Here is a 23,534-nt window from a genome sequence, read left to right on the forward strand (position 1 = left end):
CACACACTAAAACAACAAGCTTCCAGCATTAACTGAATTATATCTACAGCTGCAAACGCATGAGAGTGAAGGTAAATTAGTAATTTGGTGCCATCTAGTGTGTTCAGGGCCAAAGACCAGAGCTCCAAAACTCACTGTGCTCTCCCCCTGACCACTTCCATGTGATTTCATTCAACAGTAATGGAGCTTTATGTCATTTCCACGTGTTCTGTGCAGTGGGGTCATCAGCACGGGTGTGGCTGCAGGCTGACGACAGATTCTCTCCCAACAAATGAAACTAATTGGATTCAAATGAGGGAAAACAACGTGGATCTTGTTGAGATTCATTAATTGAAATGAGACCAATCATTGCTGTTAGGACTAAATATCCGGATCCACGTTGACATTTTAACCAACAACCAGACCTCGGTGTCTATCAGAACCCGTCCTGACTCCAGCATTGGTCGCATTAACCTGTGTTTAATGATATTTATCACATTTAACTGGTTTTAAAACCATCACTCGTGTGTGCCGCTGTCACAGGGACACTCCCTGGCTAGCTGCTAGCAGCATTAGCCGTTAGCTTCGCTTCAATATTTTATTTAAAAAAAAACAAATTTATTTTAAAACCGACACACACGCGTTTATCTCACAGCCCGGGGGTGTCCACGTGTTCACACTGCATCTCCGGCGATGCCGAGGAGAAATAAGAGCTTCATCTGACCTGTTTTGAGTCCTTAAATCCGGCTAGTCGCTCAGCTCCGTCCCCGACGGGCTACATCCATCCGTGGAGGTCTGACCGGACACATCCGAGCCGAGGTGTCCGAGCTGCTGCCTGACCCAGCCCGCCACACGGATCCGGAGGAGGCCGCTGAACCCCCGGTCAGCGGAACAAGGTTTAAATACAGACACATAACTGTGTGCAGACTGGTATCTGGATTATCTATTATTTATTCTGTATAATATTATCGATGGGATTTCATATTATAAAAGGTAATTGAATAAAAAAGTTAATATATTATATTACTATATTTCTATATTTCTCTTTTACAGCAAGAAACACTTTCAGCTTGAAAGAGCTAAAAGGTGAATTCAGTTTTTAAATGTTAGGAATAAATAAATAAATCATCATAAAAATAAAAAGACAAGATCTGAGTGTTGTTAATTATAGTTGATCTCGGTCTAATTTACCTCGAAAGCTAAATGATTTCTGCTTTTTTACATTTCATCCTGAAGTGATTGAATTCTGTGTTCCACCTTTTCAGAAACAACCTGAGGTCTTCAGCTGTTCAGTATCAGTCTGGAACACACATGTTCATGTTTTGTTAGCGAAAGCCCAACATGTGTCAGGATGTTTCAGCCTGAGACCACAGCCGTCCCCTGGGCCTTGTTCTTCTTCCATTACTGGTTGAACAAGTGCCAGACTCTGGCAGACACACTTTTGGAAAGAGGAAGTGAAGAAGTGTTTATATTTTTAGATGAAGTACGTGTTTTAATATGTCCGGTGGGTAATACATACATTCATGCTATATCTGGAAACTTTTTTTTTTAAATCACATGGATAGGATAGTAGTCATGAAGTCATACGTACAACTCATTTATCTCAGAGTTATTAGCGTCAACAGGAGCTGCAACAGCTTTGATTAGTAAGTTGACTACTCTAATAATATCCAATATTTTTTAAGTCAAAATTGCAGGTCAGACATCTTCAAGAAAAAGTGCATTAAGAAAATAATGTTTATTGTGGATCAGTCAGTATCAATGAGTCAGTATAGAATCCATGCGGCAGAACCAGAGACGTTTCAATCGAGCTGCAAGTCTGAGGCAGACACAGAAAAAGAAGAGGTTCGAGGACATTTATTAGACTTCACACAGCTCCCTCTGAAGACTAGAAAACAATTAATACATGTGTTTTAAACAGACTTCGACATGTAAAATCTGGGGTTCCCCCTGTTATAAGATCAGTATCAGGGATGATAAACAGATCAGTGCATCTTTAATTTGACTCCACATAACATAAGGAATGTTACAAAATTAAAGGAGCAACTTGAGATATATTTAATTGAGTTTCCTGTAGAAAAGAATTAAATAATTTACAAAATTAATTAACAGAGGCTCAATCAAAAGAAACCCTCGACAGCGTGACCGTGGGCATAGCAGTCTTATAGTGATCAACCGTTTAAATGGATGGGTGAATTAATGTAGCTACAAAGATTTTAGTCATTTAAGAAAAGTATTAGTTGTTAGTAATCATTTAGAGAGAGAGCAAGGGGCTGGGATAAACGTGATCACTATAAGCAGTTTCCTCTGTATTACAAGTAACTGACAATTTTCAAAACTGGTTTCGAAAACAATGATTTGTTGATTCAGTCCCAAGTGTTCAGTTGTGCAATGTGTGGAAAACATTAGCACACTGATGAAACTGGGTAAACGAATGGTGCAGTGGACCTGAAATCGTCTTTCTGCTAGAGTCAGTCTCTTTTCCGGTCTTTCTGTAAGTCCAGTCTGTACTCGAGCAAAGTGAAGTTCAGGATTTTTGCAGGAAATTCAGGAACAGCAAACTCTCTGATCTTCTCGAAGCCCATGTCCTCGTATAGCTTCTGAGCATCTGTCTGTACCAGAGAGGTGTACAGAATGACAGCTGCATAACCCCTCTCCCGAGTGAAATCAGCCGTTGTCTGACACAGAGCCTTGGCGATGCCCAACCTGCGGTGACTGCGGCACACAGACATGCGTTTCAGCTCCAAGCACCCAGGTGCCTCCACGGCAGGGAGGCAAGCCACTGTAGCGACCACCTGGCCATCACTTTCAGCCACCCAAAAATTGGAGTCCTTCTGATTCAGGTAGGTCTCACTGATGCTGTTGAGGTCCTTCTTGAGGGAGGTGTCGATGTATTTGTTGAACACGTGGACGACGAACTGCCGGGCCCCGGCTAGGCACAGGGTGACAGCCAGGATGGGTAGAAGGAAGGACTTGGAGCTGGTCATGAGAGCGCAGAAGACGATCATGAGCACCATCTGGGTGATCGGCTGTTTCAGTAAGTGCATGAAGGACGAAGGAACGTGCTCGCTCATCCCCATGGTGAAGATCTCCTTCACTGCCTCGGCATCATCCTCTCGATATTTGCGGATCTGAATATTGGCCATGGCTCAACTCTGCATTCAAATTAAACAGGGAGACAAAAAGTACAGAAGGGATTAATTTCACTTCATTTAAGAGGAAAATAGTGCACATCTAATGTATTAATCTAATCTTGTTGTTAATTGTTTATTGGGATGATTTCACATATTCAATTCAATTTTTTTTTTAAAGTGCCAAATCATAATATACATTATCTCAAGGCACTTTACATGGAAGACCCTAAAATCGTATTTACATATATAAATACATTTAGTATTTGTAATACATACACACCCTCCTGACCTGTACACAAAAGATCCACTGTTACTGTTGTGAGAAACAACAACGATCGGTGACAAGCCCTAAAGTACAGGTTGAGTTTGTGTTTGCTCAGTAAACCTCACAAGAATAACTTTCGCACTGATGAATGAATATGTACACGGAAATAAACATGTAATAAAACCCTGTCACGAGAGATTGGATCTTTTTTTTTGCATTTAGGATCTCCCTCAGGATTTGATCTTGTTAGATAAGTGATTTCATGCACACTGCAAAATAAGGAAAAACTCATGCAAACACAAAGTAACTTGTGCACATGAAGAAAACAACGAGGATTTTACGACACGTGTGTGTAAATGTGAAGTGAACCCTCGTGACCAGTGCTCAGCCTCAATGATCACAAATCTGATGCCTCACACGACAGAGAGCAGGTTCTCAGGGTTCAACGGTGAACACGGCAACGTTACTGATCCCTGCTGTTCCTCATCCTCCGACATTAAACATGTTCATGTTCACGAAGCAGCCGCTGCCTCCTCCTGACGCACACCACTGTGGGTCCACTGGGGAGCTAACAGCGGTTAGCATCGGTGCTAGCGGCGTAAACTGCCGATGGGAGTCGAGGAATCGCTTCCGAGGTCGACGTCGCAGGAGAAACATGGAACAAAGAGACTCTTACCTGTTTGTGGGACCCGCGGGAGGCTGCGTGTTGATGAGCCGAGAGAAGCTGAAGCTCCTGGAAACTCAGAGAAACTCAGAGAACTCGACTCATCTCGTTTGTTTGCGATTCACCAGGCGGCGCTGATTTGCTGAGTTCAGGGACGGCCGCCAGAGTGGTAAAAAATGAACAGCGATGATCGTCCACACGTTAACACTGTTTTTTTTTTTTACAACAGGTTTGTTACTGGAACCGGGTGTTGTGAATTGTGTGTACACACAGAGCGGGCAACACTCCTCGTGTACCGGACATGAAGATAAAAGCAGGAGGTGGTGCAGGTTCAATTTAGTATCTGCTCGACTGCTCTTCATTTACAGAATACGGACTCGGTGGTGGGACGTGAACGCGACTTGGGCTACTTCCTCTTTAATGCTGATTGGCTGTGAAATGTTTTTTTTATATATATAAATATATATATAAACATATATACATATATACAGTATATATATATACATATATATGTATATACTGTATATATGTGTACATATATATATCCAACTAATTTTAAGACAAAGAAAAATGAATGTGATTGACAGGTGCTGTGACACTGTGTACTGTTATATATGACTGTACTTTTTATTGTTATATACCGATATTGACCCATGTGTGCGAAATAAAGCTAAACAAACTAATTCAACCAGTTGTTTAAATAACACAGATTTGTTTCAACCCCTGCAGCCGCGTCCCACACCCAATACCCAGTATTTAAAGAAAGACAAAATAAACAGTTAAACGTGATTTTTTATTTTATTTTCTGCTTTCTTTGCCTTAAGATATTTCATTTCATTTAGTAAAGATATCCACATGATACCGTGCATGCCCCCCAAAACATCATATTCTTACAATCCATACTCACTTTTTTATCGTTCATGGTAAAAAATAAACTAAATTGCAGAAAAATTTAAAGAGCTTCTATCATGCAACAGCTGAGCCCCAAGTAAAATTTGGAGATCATTTTTTTCTTTTTACGATAACAACTTAAAATCAAGGAGATAAAAACACAAAATGCAAATCAGGTCTAAAATTGGTCCCAGTGACGTAATCTGCATAACAAGCACCAGTGTCATATACAGATTTTTTTTCTTATACTTTATAATTATGAAAAATCACACACCTGCTTTTTATAGTAGGTCATGAGAGATGCCATCAAAATCCGATTTTATTTTTGGAATACATGGACACTTTTTCTATCCTATTTTCTAGGTCCACTGGGGAATAACTTTGGAGTGACTCACAGTTGTTTTCAAATATATGTATTTCCTCTGGTGGATTAGTTTAAAATTCCACATGATATTTTAGCCTTGTGGTTGTGTGACATATTTTTTTCCATGTCTTCTGTATATAATGTGGTAAAGTCAACTAAGACAGTTGTATTTTTGACATACTGGAGACATCACTCCTACAGGTGCCATCAAAATATGAACATTTTCCAGTGTCTAAAATTTGGAGGACAGCAAAATACATTCTCTGAAACATGCAGACGAAAGAGTCCAGCGATACGACCTTGAAAAAGAGCCAGGAACAAAACACAGAGGTCAAACTCTGATGCCATAACAGCCCAAACGATGGCTGCTGCCACAACAACACAGCAAATGTTAGTTTACAAAGCAGCACCACTCAGGTGCGACACATGGAAGACATGTCGGAATATATGAAGACTAGAAAAAATAATTTATCTTCCCCTTAAAATAAATTTGTCTAGATTTCATACACGAAATGATTGAAAAGATTTTTCCCTTTTATGGAGTAAACATTTCACTAAATCAATAGTAAAAAGATTTTTTTATAAAGTCCTTCACACATTTAGGTTTTTTTTTGTACAAAACATCCCTTTACATTCACTGAGGGAGCGAGTCAGCAGAAATGGAAGCAGCTCATAACTTCTTAATTTCCAGTTTCTCTTCCTCTCTTCTAACCCAGGTTGATCTGGCCTGCAAACATGGTGATCAGTAGAATGATGGTGAACCCAGTCAGCAGGCCGGCGTTCTGGATCAGGAAGAAAACGATCTTGGTGGAAGTCCGTGTCTGTTCCCGGGCTATGTTGTCCATCTCTGGGAACTGTGATTAAAAGTGACACACACACACGCACACGCACACGCACACACGCACACGCACACGCACACACACACACACACACACACACACACACACACACAAACCTTTAACAAGCAGAACGAGCTGATTGTTCAACACGCCACAAAATATGAACTAATATTATAAGAGGAAGTTAAAAAGTTTCTGGTTTTATATTTTGGTTATGCAATAAACCTGGAGACAAAGAGTCCACATTTTCAGTGCCAGAGTTTTTACATGTAAAAAAAACCCTCATTGGCCAAATGGGACAAATAAAAACTCTTAACTAAGACTTGTAATAAACACATGATGGTTTCTGTTGACAATATTTGTCTCATTCTCAACAAATCCGATAACTAAAAGCAGCAATTAATTGATCCTGTAGTCTGCTCTTACTTATTCTTTGTACGTCTGTACGTCAAAAATCATTGTTTGGAGAATTCTACTTTAAATCACTATAAAAACTGTTTGTTCCCACTACAAATACACGATACTACAAATGTATATATTTATAAACCTATTTAAACCAGTATTCCTTGATTTTTCTAAAATGTGATTTTATGTCTCTACCAAGGACGGGATATTTTCACCCATGTCTGTTTGTTGATTTATTTCATAACAGGATTAAGCAAAAAAAACTATTTCCACCAAAACAGAAGAACCCATTACATTTAAGTGTGAATGTGGATTAACGTGCCGATCCAGGATTTTTTTAAATGTCCTTAACTATGATTTATGATTCAATAAATGATTTAGGCTATCAGACTACTTCCTTTTTTCTTTATATAACGACCATAAGAACTAAACAATCATGTTTAGGATTGTCTGGCCTTGTCTGAGTGATGCACAACAGGAAGCCATTTTTATTATTATTGTACCTACTATGCTATTATCCTCAGATAATGTAATCTAACTCACCATATCCGCCAGTGCAATATACAGGAACATTCCTCCTGCGATGGCAAAGATTGCGTTGGGGGCAAAGTTGCTCCCCAGCAGAATTCCAAACACGAGGCCGACGTAACACGAAACCGCTGACAGCAGATTGAAGAAAATGGCTTGTGGGATGCTCATGCCAGAGTTCAGCAGGATCACGAAGTCTCCTGCAGAGAGAACAAAACACAGCATTGATTAGACTGAGCAGCATGTTAAAAGCATCGATGGAACTTTGCTCTGTAAAATACTTTGCAATATAACAGTTGTATTACTACCAATTCTTATATTTAGCAGTAATACTACTATCTGAGCCAAAAGTAAAGTAAAAAAATAATTATTGAAGACTCAGAGCGACTCCCTTAGGCTCTCAAAACCTTAATCCACTTTTATGATTCCATGAAATACATGCGTGACCTCTAACACATGATCCCTCTTTTGCTCCAGGCATCTTCTTCCTGTCTCTGAAGTCACCGGCAAACGTAGGAATTTTCATTTTGAAGACACAAATAAAGAAAAACCTGCGTCTCAGAGAAGACACACATTTTTGGTGCAGGTCTGCAGCTCGTCAGCAGAGGGCGATAAAGACCATTGATTCTTGGTGGGAATTTTAGTTTGAATGTAATATTTAAATTTTAAATTCCACCTTCAGCAGAAAAAAATCATCTCATTCTGTCTCATGGAATCAGATGTAGACGTTTGAAATTTATACTGACTCAGACTATGTTTTTGTGGCTGCACCAGGTCATCAAATGGAAATGTCCTCAATGTTATTTTATTAACATTTCTCGAAAAAAATCAAACCTGGTGTTGCTCTGGTGTCTTTTGTAACTTTAGCTTCTGCATGAGAAGTTCAAATAAAGTGAGTTTTGATGACTTGTGAGGGGGTTCAATGATTTTACTCCATTTATCACTCACCCAGCTCATGAGGAAACTCCTCACACACAATCGCAGTGGACGTGCTGAATCCCGTCAGTATGGACACGGTGAACGAAGCACCGATAGCCAGGCCGTCGATGAAGTTGTGCAGCGCGTCGCTCAGGGTTATCATCCACGCCACCGTCTTGATGCTGGAGACTTGTTTCCCACGCAGCCAGTGGCACATCACACCAGACCCCTGGACATCCTGCGGAGGGACGGGACGAGCGAAATGGAAAACGGCTTCTGCTTGGGTTCGATTTTTTTTACTACGGAAGTCACATGCAAATAACGGTACAGTATGTGGATTTAGTGAGCCACAAAGATAACACGCAACGATACTGTATCTCTGTGTTTGAAACCCAAAGTTCAAATCCGGAAAAATAAAGGACAAAGTTGAAAGTTTTGCGTTTAGCTTTTGACATAATCTGGTCAACACTATGTGAAGGCAGTTTGAAAAGACTAGAAGAGAACAGACTTACAGTTAACTTCAAGTCACAGACAGATTGGATGATGGGATTTATAAAAAGGTTCATTAGGAAATAGAGGAACGTGGAGAATTGGACTCAGTAGAGCACATATGTCCACCTCGGCTTCGGTCAAGCTGCTCACACTTGAGTTATTAGCTCCTTAAATCTGCAAGATTTTTTTTTTTTTAGGGAATCATTTTCCCTAAATGGATGTGCAGCATTAGCATCAGAACTCTTTAATTACAAATAGAATGGCACGAGTGTTGTTAATGGGAAACCAGAGCGCCGGCGGACATAAACAGAACCTTTGCAGTTTGGTTGCAGATCGTCTGCTGTGACAAAACATCCGTTCCCTCAGCCGCCGCTGAACAAGGAGTCTTTGTGCTCGGCTAAGACAATCCCAGCTTTTACCGGGGGACAAGGGATCTGAGGCCGTCAGCCTGGTTTCACTGCTCGATCCCTGTGTCACCATCGTGTCTGTTTGTTTAGTATTTTTGATCCCTTCAAAGCCACACTCCTCCATAAGACTCCAGAGATTTCACCGTTAAACATTAACAAAGGCTCCAATCGGCCCGCGTTGCTTCATCCGCTACGGAAGTATGTTTTGATTTAATGTCCACATTAGCACAGTTACACGCTTTGACTCATGAAGAGATTAAATCACAGTCATCAGTTTATAGTCCACGATCTATTTAGATAAAAACCTGTGCGAGACAGCAAGTCTCTGGCTTCTTTTTAGAAGCTTATCTCAAGACTGAGCTACTTAAACAAAAGATCACTGAGTACACGGCGGCAGAGCTGAGCAGGTTAATGTGACATGTGCAATCAGAGATCATCAGTCACTAATATTTCCAAACAGGTAGCATTCTTTTCTTTTCCTACCACAGATAATAGTGTTGTGGAGAACACTGGGTGTGCTTGGTACCTGATCTGGGTTCAGGCTGATCTTGTCTAAGGCAATGGTGCTGATTCCAGTCATAATGACGGAGTCATTCTTTTCTGAGATGTCTCCGTTGTGAAGGGAGTTGTCTGCAGGCATCTCTGCGGGAGTGAAGTGGCTGTGGCCGTGCTGAGCAGGAGACATCAAATGAGAAAGCACAAGTTCCATTAAAGACACTTAACAATGTCAGTCGATTAGTTGTCGACTGACTGAAAGTTGCAGTTCAAAAATACTGAAGTGGATTTAATATTCTAATACAAACTTAAATCTTTTATGGCATTTTTTTCAGACTCAAACATTTTCTTTCCTACACTGTGGACTGATGTTATTTTTATTTTAAATATATTAAACATTAGGGTTCTCTGCAACAAAGAGCACATTTTCACACAGTGTCACCTCGATGACCTCGATAGCGACTTTGACCCTTGCGTAAAATGATTATTTTAAATAATGTGCACGACTCTCATAAAGTGTCATTTCTTGCGGCAGTCAGCAATTGGAAGTGGAATAATCCCATAAACCCGAGCTGAGCAGTGGCACATTTACAACAGAGATATGATGATACCGGTATCAGTGATAACTGAAAAGTGTTTAATAAACAAATAGAAAGTTACCTCGTGGTCCATCCGCAGAGCCAGCTTCAGAATCTTCTCCACAAAGAACAGGAGATAAAACCCCCCGAATATTCCAACTGCATTCCCCACATAGTTATCTGCTTTGGGATCAAACCCCAGGGCCTGTGGATGAACGGTTCGAAAAGTTAGAATCCAGTTTCTTCTAAATGAACCATCCTCTAAACGTTCCGCACGAGTCTCTTGAGCTGACGACTGATGCTCCCTCTCTTACGCACCTCTGGGATGAGCTGAAGAACAGCGTTGGAGAAGAGCGTCCCGATGGCCAGGCCGATGAAGTAGGTCAGCACTTTGGGGAAGTAGGATTTTTTGGTGAATGGTATCAGCAGGAGGCCGAGCAGAGACGCAAGGTTGATGACGGTGACGGCCAGGAACCCGTAACCCCACACTGTCAGGAGAGAAAGGACGATCAGCTGTGATTATTCAATCAATATAATCACGGAGTTTCTTTGTGCGTCTGTTTGTTTCTGCTCTTCTTTTTCTGTTAAGCCGTTTTATTTTCAATGATAAATGTGGAATCTGTTATTAACCGAGTGTCAAGGTTTAAGACCCTCAGTGTATTCTGCTCTGAGCTGAGTCTCAGGACCATAAATCAAATCACACACAAACCATGGAGCCACACAACCCTTATCTCCGGGGTGGGTCACATTCTCCGGCCTGTGGGTAAAACACCAGTTACAGTTTCTCACGTCTTATTAATTATCACCAACACGGCAAGAAAGTTCTGACACCTGACGTCTCATCTCGCAACAGCATCGCGCATAATACAAGTGAAATGAAAGCAGCCCCTCCCATGCGCAAGTTGTGATATTTACGGAGGTGAAGAAGCTAGCATTGGCATGGGACCATGATGTGCTGCTAGTGGCTGACAAGCGTTAAAGGTTTCAATAAATTAGAAAACTTTTCCTGTAAAGCAGAAGCTTCGGAAACAAGTGTACCTCCTTAAAATACAAATTGATTTAATCGCATGACAATAATCCCCGTCTATTCTTTTAAATCCCTTCTCATATTTAATACGACGCAGTAACCAGACAGATGTGTAGCTCCGCAAAAAGACACCAAAACACGTGTTTGTTTGCAGAGGAGAAACTCTGGCGGAGGAAACAGCTTGAATTATGACCATCAGACCGAACAACAGTCACAGTTGGTTGTAACTGTGTCAACAGCACCGAGTGTGTGACGGAGAGGTCGGTGTCAGAGGGAGTCAATCCAGGTCAGTGTGGAGCGTCATGGGTCCTCCACGGGAGGCGATTGAGTTTTTTTATTCATACAAGATGGACTATGAATTGATTTATCTATTTACAAATAGTTAACCGACGGCTTTATAGTGTAATAATTATTTTAGAGAGCGAGCATTACCTCCTCGCAGCTGCAAGACGCCCAGATTTATAAAATATACACGAATGTAGTGAAGACGCAATAGATTTTATAAAAAGTTCGGATGATAAAAGTGTGGATTATTGAATTATGGTCAGTGGTGTATGTTGTGAGGTCACAGACTTCCTTCGTGACTTCCTGATCCATCATGTTCACATTTCACCAAGTAGACGTTTGTGCCAAATGCGAAGGGATTCCCTCCAGTGCTCCGGAGATAACGTGGTCACGAGTCCAAATCCATATTTGTGAATTCACCGTGACCTTGACCTTTGACCCACAAATCCGTTCATCATTAAACTCGTGGAGGATGTTTGTGATGCTGCTTCGGTTCATTTGAGTCAAACATTTATCTGATGTAACAGAAACTTCCATCCAGACAGACGATAATAAAGCAGAGGATCCTGTTTTAGAAGCGCTGCCTAAACATGAACCATGAAGCCCCCCCCCTCTTTAACACTTGGCCTCTGGGTGACTTCAAAGATTGTAGCTTGGAGCGCTAACGAAACCAAGTGACATCATTGACCTTGTAAACGACCCCACGGAGCTCTGCTTCGTCTTCAAGTTTTTATAACCGGTCAAATCTGGTTTTATAGTTTCTTAGACTCAGATCCATGATACTTGTCCTGATGTACTTGTCCTGATGTACTTGTCCTGATGTACTTGTCCTGATGTACTTGTCCTGATGTACTTGTACTGTGTTTTATCAGCGTCGGTGCTTTTAAAGCCTCTATCATCCATGTGACTCTGAAGAAGACAAACGTGTCACTTTCACTTCCAACTCCTCCTGTAACTAATCAGATTACATTTATTATCACGCACGGATCCTTTTTTATTTATTTAAGGTTTATCAATAATGTTAGTGTAAAAAAGTATTGATTATAATGTGATACTATAATGTTTCTTAATTTGTCTTGATCAAAAAAACAACCTGTATTTTTTTTTACTGTAAATAAAATCAATAACAATCCTTAAAGATGAATTCAGCTTTTTGTGTTTATATATTTTTTAATGTTATTTTAAATTGTACTATATTCACATTCAATGTTTTTTATTGTTTGCTACGAGGGGGTTCACCTGAGGCTCTATTCTTGTCCAGACGAGACTAGACGAGAGGCCGACAGAGGGGCAGACCTCAGACACAGCTCTGAGATCCGAACCCTCGACCTCACATCTGAATGAAATGCAAACTTCACAACGGAATAATATCTGCGATGATTTGAAGTCTTTTCTCCAGCATTTTTCTGTAGCCGTGGATAAAAGCCCCACCAGAGCGGATTCAAGGGAACAAACCCCCCATGACCCGTGAATTATTTGAGCAGAGTGGGGGTGGTCCTGACAAATAAAGCAGGAGGCAGGCAGCAGTCGTGATGAAGCAACTCACCAGAGTAGTCAGCAGACACCAGGGTCTCGGACCCAGTGTAGGGGCAGGAGGGCAGCAGCACCTGGGTCAACACGGCCGGACAGATCATCCCCAGATGTCCCACAGTCAGCTGACTGACATTACTGAAACCAAAGTGGGACAGGATCTGCTCGGCTGAGAGACACTGAAGGACACAGAGACATTACCAGATTTAAGTTGTTTTTTTTTAAATGTTTTAATTTCTCACATTAGTTGATTTTTTTTGTATAAAATCTGTTTTTTCTAAATCACATGTTATTCTAATGGTTGACAGGGGACAAACCAGTTTCTATTAGTGACGTTAATTCTGAAGATAATTATACCACCAAGTAGAAATCAGATGAGAAAAGGTAAAAAAGGGGAAATGTACAAGGTCAAGCTACTTAAAGCTTTATTCTTATTCAGGACAGAATTGTGTTTTTAATCATGTTGTGTGAATTATTGAAGATTGAAATGCATCGATTACAACTTAAAAAGCAAAACCTATGACGACAGCACTAAAGTAAAAGAGGAAATTCAGACAAATATGTAATTAATTATAATGAATTGATGGGATATTATACCACGAAGTAGAAATCAGTAGAGAAAAGGTTAAAGAGGTCATTATATTCAGGTATATGTAGATGATAGGTTAATGTTATTATAAAGTTTAATAATTGTGTTTTAATCATTAATTTACTTCTGAAATCAAAACATATGAGCTACAGCACTGAACAAAAGGAAATTAATATAAATCAATAATTAATAACATAAGAAGCTACATGCTAATTATACTATAAAGTAGAAATGAGTAGAGAAAAGCTAAGAAAAGTGATAAAGTATATTGCAAGCCTGCTAGTTAAAGCTTGCAAGACAGTTTTGAGTTTTTTTTATCATGTTGTGCATAAATAAAACCTCTAATGCAGAAATTATATCTTAAAGCAAAACACATGAGCAGCAGCACTAAATAAAATGGGAAAAGAATCCAAATGAATGAAATAAGCGATAATAAATATTAATAAGTGCTAATTTAAGTTGAATTGTTAATTTAGGACCGATATGTTTATCGATCATGTTCAAATGCATGAATTACATCTAAAAGTCACCACAAAGCAGAAATCAGTGCAGAAAAGCTTAATAAAGAGATTATATTTAGGTATAAGCATGTTGGAGTTATTATAAAGCTTAATCCGGACATAATAAATGATTAAATGCATTATTTACGTCTAAAACCAAAACCTGTGAGATACAGCACTGAAATAAAAACATGAATTAATAACAATACATGTTAGAAATAAGCAATTAGTCAAAGTTTCAAACATTCACTACCATATATTTTTAAAAAGTTCTAAAGTTTTAATACTGAATGCGACAGTAAGAGAAAGCAACAACCAGCCCATTCATTTTCTGTGAATTAGAATGAGTGTGTGAAATGAAATAGAAATGTAAACGCTCACAGCTTGGTTGGCCAGAGGATTGTCCACGAACACCGACTCGGACCTCCTGGCTGAGACCAGCAGCAGCAGATCCTCCAGGTCCTGAGTGGAAATAGACGAGTTTTCTCCATAAAAGTGTAAAATGTTCTCCAGAAAGTTGCGTCCTTCCCCGGCGGTCAGGCGCCAACTCTGGGACGAGCTGAGGAAGGCGAGGGTCAGGAAACATCCGAGATGAAACATGTCTGCAGCTTTTCTACAAGTCTCCTCTTGGTAAACGAATCTCAACACTCTTCTTCTTCTTCTTGTTCTTCTTGTTCTTGTTCTTCACTCGGACGCAGAGCTCATGGTTCCCTGTGCAGTTGGTTGGTGGAGCGGAGTCAGGCCCATGAGTCTGAGTCATGGAGGTTCTTCTGCGGATCTCCCTCCTCCTGCGTGGCTCTGCGTGATCCTGCGGGGCTGAGTGAGGGGGGAGGCCGGGTTCAAAGATCACACCGCACCGTCAGGGAAGGAGGAGAAAAAAAAAAAAAAACATGGAGGTGACCAACCGCGTGCACTCACCGTTTCAATGCACACACACACACACATGCACGTGCATGGGAGAGTGTGTGCAGAAAGCATGCAGATGTGCAGCGCACAGGCAGATGTGTGTCCCTCAGTGGAAACAGCTGGAAGTAGATCTAATGAAACCACAAACAACCATTGTCATCACTCCATGTGAGTCCTCTGTGATTTATTTAAGGGTCCACGACGTCGCCTGGCGGCCGCTGCTGGTCGCTGCAGTCTGAACAAAGCAAAGGGTCGCAGAACACCAGACAAACATTAAATCACTGTATGAGGCAGATTTCTCACAGTATCGGATGTGGTTTGTTGGGATGAACCTTTAGATTGTAGACAGTATATTCTGATTTCACCTTCAGATTTTAGATCTCACTCGAGACGCTGTCTGTTTTTTTTTTTGCACATTTCATATTGTTGGCATGTCTGTTGCTTCACCGTGATTTCATTTTATAGCTTTCTATACTTTTATAATATTACGTTTGAATATAGATAAATGGCTTGAACACGTTGCATCACTTGTTGTCCAAGTTAATAATCAGTTAATAAATGGATTCTGGTCCAAGTGACGTGTAGCAGAGGGTACGTGGGTGAACAGTCCAGATATACGTCGATGAATTAAAGAATGATGCAGGAAGAAGATTTCATACAGCCAAGTCTTCCAAAGGTTGTTCTTATTAATGGTTAACAGGTCTGCATTAAGTATTAGTGACTGATTAATTATCACAAATGCCATTTTAACTACATCTTATAAACCCCTTTATCAGAAAGTGCTAATCTCTGATGATGTAGCCGGTAAAAGTGGAGCTCATTCTAACTGACCTATGAACAGTCGGGTGTAAACGCGTCATATTTTATATTAGGCTACCCGAGTAAATACACTTTGTTGGAGTTCACCTTTGTTATCAACAGCTCAAATCAAATTAACATGAAGATGTGACAAAGGGAATGAAGGGATTAAATGATGAGCCAATCGAAAGAAAAGAAAAACAAATCAGCAACAACTTTGATGAACGACTCACTGTTCAAGTCAATCTGTGGCTCTGGCTCCTATAATATTCAGATTTCTAACTGTTTAAAAGATAAATAAATCAATAGACAAAAGATGAAATTAATCATTAATGACAGCTACTGTTTCAAAATAGTAAAGACTGCATTGTATTGTAAACAATGTGTGTTTATTACTTGAAATATTTCTCAAATAAGCCCCACAGTTAATTTATAGTAAAAAGCACTGACGGATATATGAGCAGAAAAGTCCTTGAATGTCAAAAGCAACAATAACTCAAAAAACAAACTCAAAACAAATCATTTCTTTGGATGGTACGTAAAACAACAAATACAAAAACATCAAGTACTGAGAGTCTTTGCTCTGTTAAACAACTGAATTGTGCAAAAATGCAAAACAAACAAAAAGAAAACGGTTTCAGTGCATAATAAAAAACAGTCATCTACTAAATCGAGATCAGTCGAGATAACGTTTCCTGTCCACAACAACAACAAACAGCTGCGGCTGATTCAAAAAGCTGCTGGTGTGTCCTCACGAGTACAAAAGACAGTGGATCATATTCACAGATCTTTCGATCGTCTGTCGAAGAATCGACTTCAGAATGTTTTATAAAGCACTGAATGGTTTACAGCCAAAACTCTGATCTTCTGCTGCGTCACGAACCATCCAGTCGCCTCAGTTTTGGTACTTTGACATTTCATTCCCTTGTCTGACTGTTTTTCTGTGAATGAAAGCATCAGAATCAACTTGTTTCTTCCTACTGTCTCTTTTGTTTGGTGAGAAGCCGACGAGAACACACGAGCCTGTTCAGACACACGACGTCACCACCTCCCCATCTATCACCTTCGTTCTAACCTCCACGTGGACTCGAGTTGGTCACGGATCAGTACACGTCAGTCAAAGACGTGACGGTGAGGGACCTGGAGAGTTCTGAGACACCGGTGGGACGCCACGCATCAAAACTGACCGTCATGTTCCCAGAAACCATCAGGAAACCGTTGGAGCTGAAGCGTCCGGGGACGTTTCCCACGTCGAGCCACACAAACGGAGCCACGGAGGAAGAGTGGAGGGTGACGACGAGGACAGACTCAGCCTCGTGCACCTTCGCCTGCAGGAACAGACGCAAAGATGGGATATGCAATATCATGTATGTGCATGATCTGCATCATCGTACCAGAATGCAGTAAAGTTTCTTTGTTCACCCCGTGACTCACTGTGATGTTTGGTCTCTGGAGTCCCTCAGCGTCTTTGGGTGAGCACAGGAAGTGGTGGTTGGTGGGACCCTGCCGGCCGCTGTCGTCCTCCAGGTGGAAGGTGAGCAGGCAGGTGGTCCGGGTGCAGCGTCCACATCCTGCCAGCAGGGCGGCAACAGGCTGTTTAAACACGGCCACGGCGCTGCCACCGGGGACGAGGAGCGGGTCGGACTTCAGTGTGCACACAGGATCTGGACGAGCCCAGGACAACACGGTCACCTGAGCCACAAAAGAACAAAGCAATGACCACAAAAACAAAAAAACATGACTTCAATAAACTACAGGCTTAGACTGAATGTTTCTAAAAGTGAATTTAGACTCTACTGCAAAAAGAGTCTGAAACATTGAAGAAAACTTTCATATATTTGCATCGTAAACTCAAAAGTGTTCAGTTCTCAGCTCCATCGTTCAAACCCAAGTGTCTATTGTCTGAACCAGTGAAAACAGAAACTCTATATAATGCAAACTTCTTAAGATAAAGAAATTGCTGTGTAAACCTATTTTATACTAATTTGTTATATTTTATTCTGGTCTTCAGACCTGTACTCTCACCAAACACTGTGTTGTTGCCTCAGGAGGTTAGCTCGCTCTTTATATCTGAATTTTACTTCTGTAAAGTCTGAATTCATTTATTCCGACAACACCCTTAACACTCACCACAACCCTGAGCTTCAGGTCGTGACTCAGGTCAGAGACGGCGTAGATGAACATCATGTCTGCGTCGTCAAAACCAACAGGAAGGACGGGGGCGAAGAAGCTCTGTGCAAAATAATGAAGCATTTTCCACTTCCCGCCAAACTCTGCACACAGAAACAATAAAGGGAATGATATGTTGTTATTACCCCGACACTGACATCTAATCTAATTATCTTTAATGCAATTTCTTTAAGTGTTGAATCCAAAGTTCTCCAAAAAAATAATATGGTTTCTGGAAAAGATCAGAGTTTAACCTGCTGAGATCTGTTCACTCACCGATTGATGACCAGGAGGGCGCCTGCCAAATATCATTGAGCTGCCAGTAGAGAGCGCCCATGGTGTGACCTTTGCCCTCAACGATCTCAGTCCGACTCCGCCGATAAAACTCAGTCTGAGTCTTCACACACTGAGCCTGCATGACCTGGACAAGACACGGGACCATTACTACTTTACTCAACTAGAGTAAAAACCAAATGAATGCTGACAGGACCCTGGCAGAGGTACATGTATGTGCTCTACATCTATGTGCTCTACATGTATGTGCTCTAATGAGTGTAATAATAGTTCATGTATTGTTGTCACAGCCTTGACATGTTTAAGATCGAAGTCATTATTATTCATATTTTGAGTCAAATCAGCTCATTCGCTAGTTTTACATTCACCTTGTTTAAACAAATCAGATCCAGGTGCTATATATTCTACTTCAGTAAGAGTACAAATACCACAATGAGGAAGTAGGAAAGTCCTGCATTTAAAGTACAGCACCTCTTTGCAGAGTGGCCCATGTAAACCACATCTCATATTATAACTGGTGCAGTTTACTTCCTATACAGCAGGGCACATTATCACAGGCACATTAAAGTCTTAGCCAACATATCATTCATGATGCATTATTAACCTGACTGCAGAGTAATTGATGGTTAATGTTGGTGAATAAATAAAGTGGATTCTAGCTTTGTTTGTTTCAAAATGAATCAACACGTGTCATGAAGAAGAGGAAGAACAGACAAAGACACTTATAAATAATGAATGAATCAGTGACGTGAAAACCTGGAGCAGCTGGTTGAAGGTGGTTTGTGAGTTTCACCTGAGAGATGTACAGAGTGTCTGTGAATCTTTTGAGGGGATCAGTGGAGTTGGGCAGGTGGAAGTGAACAGCCGCCTGCTGTAACATCTGCTGGTTCCCGTCCTCGTGATGTTGACGATGGGAAGTGAAATCACTGTCGTAGCTCCAGTCTTCTTTCACGGAAACCTTAAACATCACACAAACGGTCAAGTGATGAACAAAACCTCGTGAGATAGTTATTGGTTGTCAGGGGGCCGACACGGCTGGAAGATGTGTTCACTAACCGGCTGCAGGGTGGAGAAGGAGGGCCAGGACTGGAAGCCGTACTCGGAGGCGAAACGCGTTCGAGGGAAAGTCCGCCAATCCCAGCAGTCACTGAGGTAGCTGTAGAAATGAGTGTCCCCGTAGTGAGGGTCATAGGGATTCTCTGCCACCCATCCCTCCCGCTCCGATTCAGCCCCGTTCGTTGGACTGGAGACGAGAAACGGTCGACTCTGGTCCTCCTGGAGGAGAGAACTGGCTTTTAAAAGGAAGATCTCTGAGAATGAACGATTACACGTCAACTCATCCTCATTTTAAAGGAATCTCCTCACAGCCTTTATTTAAATACGACTGGTTACTCACTTCTTGCACAATCTTCCTTATGTTGTTGACGTACAGCGTCACATAGTCTCTGGTGTATGTGGGCCTCTGAGAAGCCGGGATACTGAACCAGTCCGTTGCCAGAGCAGCTTCATTTTCATTGTTACCGCTCCAGATTATTATCGAGGGGTGAGACTTGAGGCGTCGAAGCTGGGGAGCAAAAATAAGACAAAACTCAATATATTTAATTTGATTGTTAAGATTCAAAGCGGCTATCAAGCGACGTATGAAGCAATAATACGCAACTGCACTCAACTCCAGCGTGGAGTGAGTGTCTGAATGTTCCGGACGATTGAATCTTGTTGTAAAAGAATCTGAGGAGTTAAAAATACTTAAAGTCATTAAAAACCAGAGTTTGTCTCCAATATTCTAAACAGGGTTTGGTGGATTTGTTACAGCTGCAGCTCTTCTGGTTCAGGAAAGCCAGGGATCATGGGTAATATCAAGTGTTCAGTCGTGTTTCAGAGAGTGGGGCTACACGACAACTCAACACATTAAAACCACCTCATCACCCGGACACAGAGCCCATCAGAATGAATCACCATGTGTGGCTGCAGGGGGCGCTGCTGCTCAGTAAAAGTTATATCGTGTTGTTTTAAGACACATGAACCATGAAGACACAGCTGTGTGTTGAAAATAAACATTAATGTAAGTTGTGTTTCTCTATCTGTGTATTTTTTAATAAAAGGAACGAATGAAAACACCACTCACCTGCTGGACGACCTCTTCTCTGACTGTCTGTATGAAGTCGTCCTCAGTGGGATACATGGCGCAGGCAAACATGAAGTCCTGCCAGATCTAAAGACGCATATTTAAACACAGTGAGCTTCCATCTGTTCTACAATATGTTCAGAATCTCACAGGAATATGGCAGCAGTGATGCTTGAAGAGTAAAAGCGATTATGAAAGATTTCAAAAGACAAGAAAAAGATTTGCATTTTTCTATCAACATCATTCAGTCAAGTCAAAGAGAGAAGATGATGATGTTATAATTTCAGAATCGAAATCACCAGAGGATGAGAGTGGGTACCATGATTCCAAGTTCATCACAGACGCTGTAGAAAGAGTCCTGTTCATAAACTCCTCCTCCCCAGACCCTGAGCGTGTTCATGTTGGCGTCGACTGCCGACTGCAACAAGTTCCTGACGCTTTCAGACAAACAAAGAGAAGTTGGCTTCAAATCAGGACAATCAGGAATGTGAGAGTAGACAAAAGATTTATCCTGTGATTCAAAGTCAGAAAATAATAGCTTTTCAAAGTAAAACTCACACATCAGAGGAGATCTGGTCCTGGAAGGCGTGAGCCGGGATCCAGTTGGAGCCTTTGAGGAAAATTGGTTTCCCGTTGATGAGGAAATAAAAACTCAGACCTGGAGACCCGGCGACTGGCTCCTGGATGAGTTCCACTGTTCGAAAATAAACCTGCAGGAGACGGTAAAGACATTAAACCCACTGGAAAGTACAGCGCCCCCACTACAGCTACAGGGACACAAAGGTGGCAGGATTTATTCAGTCTCTAAACTGCTTATAACTCCTCTGTCTTACTAATGGAAGCATCCCATCATGGTTGAGGTTACAGACTGTGAATAAAGACAGACACGTCTCCATTTCCTCACGTTAGAGGAGGAAGTATGGAAGCGGAATATTTCCCACAAATCCTGCGACCTGTATGAATTTGGCTCAGAGGTTTATTATCTGGATGGACATAGACAGATGGTGTTGATCGGTAATGAGCTCAGACCTTGGACGTTGTATTCAGGATTAAAAGTCCATCCTGAAAACCTCGGACACTCAGCTGGTAACAGGGCTGTTCACCGTGTGTGTGAGGCCACCACAGCTTCACCTCTCTGCTCTGGAAGGAGGAAAAGTTCTTCAAACCTCTGCACCCTCAACATGTTTCAGGCTATAACACACTGACAGAAACAAGACTTTCATCTAAACACAGAGCTGTGAAAACAGAGGTATTATTTCTCCAACTTACCGTGTTTATGTGTAAGATGAAGGAGTTCTTGGTCTTTCCAGAGACAAACTGTGTCTGGAAGCTTTTCTCTGAGTCCAGCTCAGGTATGGAGAGAGACACTTGTCCGTTCGTTGTCTGAACTGCATCAACAAGAAGCTCAACCTGGACGCTCCACTGAGAGAGGCTGGAGTCTAGAGAGATAGAAAATACATTTGTAGAGAGAACATTTTGAAAGGTCTCAGTTTCAGAGTTATATCAGTTGGAGGAAATATATGTTTTTGTGAAATTGTACACGAACAGGAAGCAAAGTCCCGTCCTCAGAGAAGAGAAGAAGATTATGTGTCGAGTTAATCCTCAAAATTGACTCATTGAATCTCTGGCATTGATGACGATGTGAAAAACGAACCCCTCTGCCTCATCTCAGCGATATAACTTTGAGCGTATTCTTTAATTGATAAAAAGGTTTAGTAAATGCACTCGTGAAAATGGACGTACTGTACAGAGGAACAGAGGAAACCTGGACGAGCTGCAGGACGTCAAACGCCTCCACATGAACTCCCTTCCACAGTCCCATGGTCGGGAACGAAGGCCCCCAGTCCCAACTGAAAGAGCTTTGCTCCTGCAACACAACACAGGATATGCAGCGGCACAGTGATATCAAGAGTTTAGAAATATTCTTTTTTCAGAAGCGTAAAAAAGGCTGGACGTACTTTCCTGATGAAATTGACGTGACACGCTCCCTTCTGAACATCTGGAGGACACTCTGGAGGAACTCTGTAGGCAGAGTGAGCTTCCCTCCGTTCAGATGCGTAAAGAACCGGAGACGTCAAACTGACCTTCAGCACATTAAGCCCGTCCCGCAGGACATCTCTGACTGAGAAGTCCTGCGGATCAAAAGACAGATGATGTACACTGACTCACACGAGAGGAAGGAAAATGTTTCATCTGTCGCTGTTCGTTTCGACGTACGTATCCGCGGAACATGTTGTCCGTGCTGCCCACAGGGACTCCATTGAGCCGGATAGATGAGACGGTGTCCACGCCGTCAAAGACGAGAAGAACCTTCTGTTTGTCCCTGCTCGAGCAGAGAAACACACACACACACGTGAGTCAGGATCAGGAAACAGAAAATGCTCTTAAACGTTGGATTCAATCGTCACACTCACCTCACCTGGCCGGACACGTTAAATGCGGTCGTGTACGTCCAGTTTTCGAAAGCAATCCAACGATAAGTCAAATCATTGAACCTAAAATATGGGTCCTGAAGAAAATGATGCAATCAACACGTAGAATTGATGGATTGATTGATTGATTGATTGATTGATTGATGGATTGATTGATTCCTACCTGGATGAATCCCTGTCGCTGCAGAGCTGAATGGACACATCCGGGCACCTGAGCAGCCAGTGACACTGAACCGTTGGAGTTGGACAGACTCCATTTACCGTCCAGACTCAGCGTCTCCGGGGGACCTCCGGATAAAACACCGACAAACAAGCACAAGAAGACACCGAGGGTCCGAGGACACGTGTCCCCGCTCACAGACATAGTTTCGGCTCTGCTGTCGACATCGACGTGAAATAAAACACGCGACAGAAGAAGAGTATCGAGGGGTTTGTTTTTGTTGCGTTCACTTCCGTGTTTGTCATGTGCCTTATCTCCTGTCAGTCATGTGATCAGAGCACGAGGGACACGCTTTGGCGCGAAAGTCTTTTTAAATTGTATTCGTCACAATTGAGTTTTATTTAAATTTGATGTTAAGAAAAGATGAATTTATTCATATTTATATTTAAATTACTACAATGAGACAGAAAAATATTGGCTGTCATTGGAAACCTTGATGCACCTGAGCTATATTTTAACTTTAAATTTAAATTTACAACCAAGTTATACATGTGAGAGTAACACATTTAGATAAAACATTAAACTTATATGTTGAAAAATTCTGTTTTGTGCAGCTCCTACGAATAAATGGAAGAAATTCAAAGTGGCCTTGATTTAAAAGTTTCTGCTAAAGTTTAACTTGGTGATTAACTAGAACGATCCCCATTCTCCACATTCGCATATTGTTGTCATGGGAAAATCTGACTGCAAATATTTAATT

The 23,534-nt window shown here is 41.4% G+C and overlaps 4 protein-coding genes across 7 annotated transcripts in view; all 4 read right to left on the minus strand.

The window, feature by feature from the left end:
* Window positions 1-845, minus strand: part of dctn1b (dynactin 1b) — a 28,468-nt gene extending 27,623 nt beyond the window's left edge. The window contains exon 1 of one of the 2 annotated variants that reach the window (XM_069535567.1): window positions 704-845. The gene's annotated coding sequence lies outside the window, so the exon portion shown is untranslated. The remainder of the gene's footprint in view (window positions 1-703) is intronic. The other variant, XM_069535568.1, reaches the window with a different exon arrangement.
* An 853-nt stretch (window positions 846-1,698) lies between these two features.
* Window positions 1,699-4,243, minus strand: LOC109636400 (probable N-acetyltransferase camello). 2 transcript variants are annotated; one of them, XM_020098073.2, is made up of 2 exons: window positions 4,055-4,243; window positions 1,699-3,134 (listed from the first exon to the last, which is right to left on the minus strand). In XM_020098073.2, the coding sequence occupies exon 2, from the start codon at window positions 3,123-3,125 to the stop codon at window positions 2,451-2,453; it is 675 nt and encodes a 224-aa protein (XP_019953632.1). In that variant the 5' UTR covers window positions 3,126-3,134; window positions 4,055-4,243; the 3' UTR covers window positions 1,699-2,450. The 2 variants fall into 2 exon arrangements, with proteins under 2 accessions (XP_019953632.1, XP_069391678.1); XM_069535577.1 differs by lacking the exon at window positions 4,055-4,243 and adding an exon at window positions 3,796-3,936.
* A 574-nt stretch (window positions 4,244-4,817) lies between these two features.
* On the minus strand, window positions 4,818-15,486 carry slc39a8 (solute carrier family 39 member 8). The gene is made up of 8 exons (XM_069535576.1): window positions 14,272-15,486; window positions 12,818-12,980; window positions 10,278-10,447; window positions 10,042-10,164; window positions 9,413-9,556; window positions 8,018-8,225; window positions 7,085-7,269; window positions 4,818-6,151 (listed from the first exon to the last, which is right to left on the minus strand). The coding sequence occupies exons 1-8, from the start codon at window positions 14,488-14,490 to the stop codon at window positions 6,005-6,007; spliced, it is 1,359 nt and encodes a 452-aa protein (XP_069391677.1). The 5' UTR covers window positions 14,491-15,486; the 3' UTR covers window positions 4,818-6,004.
* Window positions 15,487-15,964: 478 nt separating this feature from the next.
* manba (mannosidase, beta A, lysosomal) lies at window positions 15,965-23,410 on the minus strand. Of its 2 annotated transcripts, none has more exons than XM_020098072.2 (17): window positions 22,778-23,410; window positions 22,597-22,691; window positions 22,400-22,505; window positions 22,141-22,314; window positions 21,926-22,049; window positions 21,452-21,621; window positions 21,212-21,322; window positions 20,741-20,892; window positions 20,502-20,619; window positions 20,183-20,269; window positions 19,454-19,621; window positions 19,114-19,332; window positions 18,851-19,015; window positions 18,040-18,184; window positions 17,725-17,867; window positions 17,029-17,286; window positions 15,965-16,922 (listed from the first exon to the last, which is right to left on the minus strand). In XM_020098072.2, the coding sequence occupies exons 1-17, from the start codon at window positions 22,976-22,978 to the stop codon at window positions 16,698-16,700; spliced, it is 2,661 nt and encodes an 886-aa protein (XP_019953631.2). In that variant the 5' UTR covers window positions 22,979-23,410; the 3' UTR covers window positions 15,965-16,697. The 2 variants fall into 2 exon arrangements, with proteins under 2 accessions (XP_019953631.2, XP_069391674.1); XM_069535573.1 differs by having other exon boundaries at window positions 22,602-22,691; window positions 22,778-23,078.
* Between the last annotated feature and the right edge of the window lie 124 nt (window positions 23,411-23,534).

The sequence above is a fragment of the Paralichthys olivaceus genome, chromosome 12 (assembly GCF_024713975.1).
Source record: "Paralichthys olivaceus isolate ysfri-2021 chromosome 12, ASM2471397v2, whole genome shotgun sequence".
Lineage (NCBI taxonomy): Eukaryota > Metazoa > Chordata > Actinopteri > Pleuronectiformes > Paralichthyidae > Paralichthys > Paralichthys olivaceus.

Excerpts from the sequence above, each read along its gene's own strand:
- LOC109636400 (XM_020098073.2), bottom strand. The coding sequence starts at position 3,125 with ATGGCCAATATTCAGATCCGCAAATATCGAGAGGATGATGCCGAGGCA.
- slc39a8 (XM_069535576.1), bottom strand. The coding sequence starts at position 14,490 with ATGTTTCATCTCGGATGTTTCCTGACCCTCGCCTTCCTCAGCTCGTCC. Across the intron at positions 9,557-10,041 it reads CTCTGCGGATGGACCACGAG|CACGGCCACAGCCACTTCAC; the intron begins GTAACTTTCTAT and ends TCTCCTGCTCAG. Across the intron at positions 7,270-8,017 it reads GGAGTTTCCTCATGAGCTGG|GAGACTTCGTGATCCTGCTG; the intron begins GTGAGTGATAAA and ends TTCTCTCTGCAG.
- manba (XM_020098072.2), bottom strand. The coding sequence starts at position 22,978 with ATGTCTGTGAGCGGGGACACGTGTCCTCGGACCCTCGGTGTCTTCTTG. Across the intron at positions 21,323-21,451 it reads TCATCTTACACATAAACACG|AGCAGAGAGGTGAAGCTGTG; the intron begins GTAAGTTGGAGA and ends TCCTCCTTCCAG. Across the intron at positions 18,185-18,850 it reads ACACTCTGTACATCTCTCAG|GTCATGCAGGCTCAGTGTGT; the intron begins GTGAAACTCACA and ends TGTCTTGTCCAG.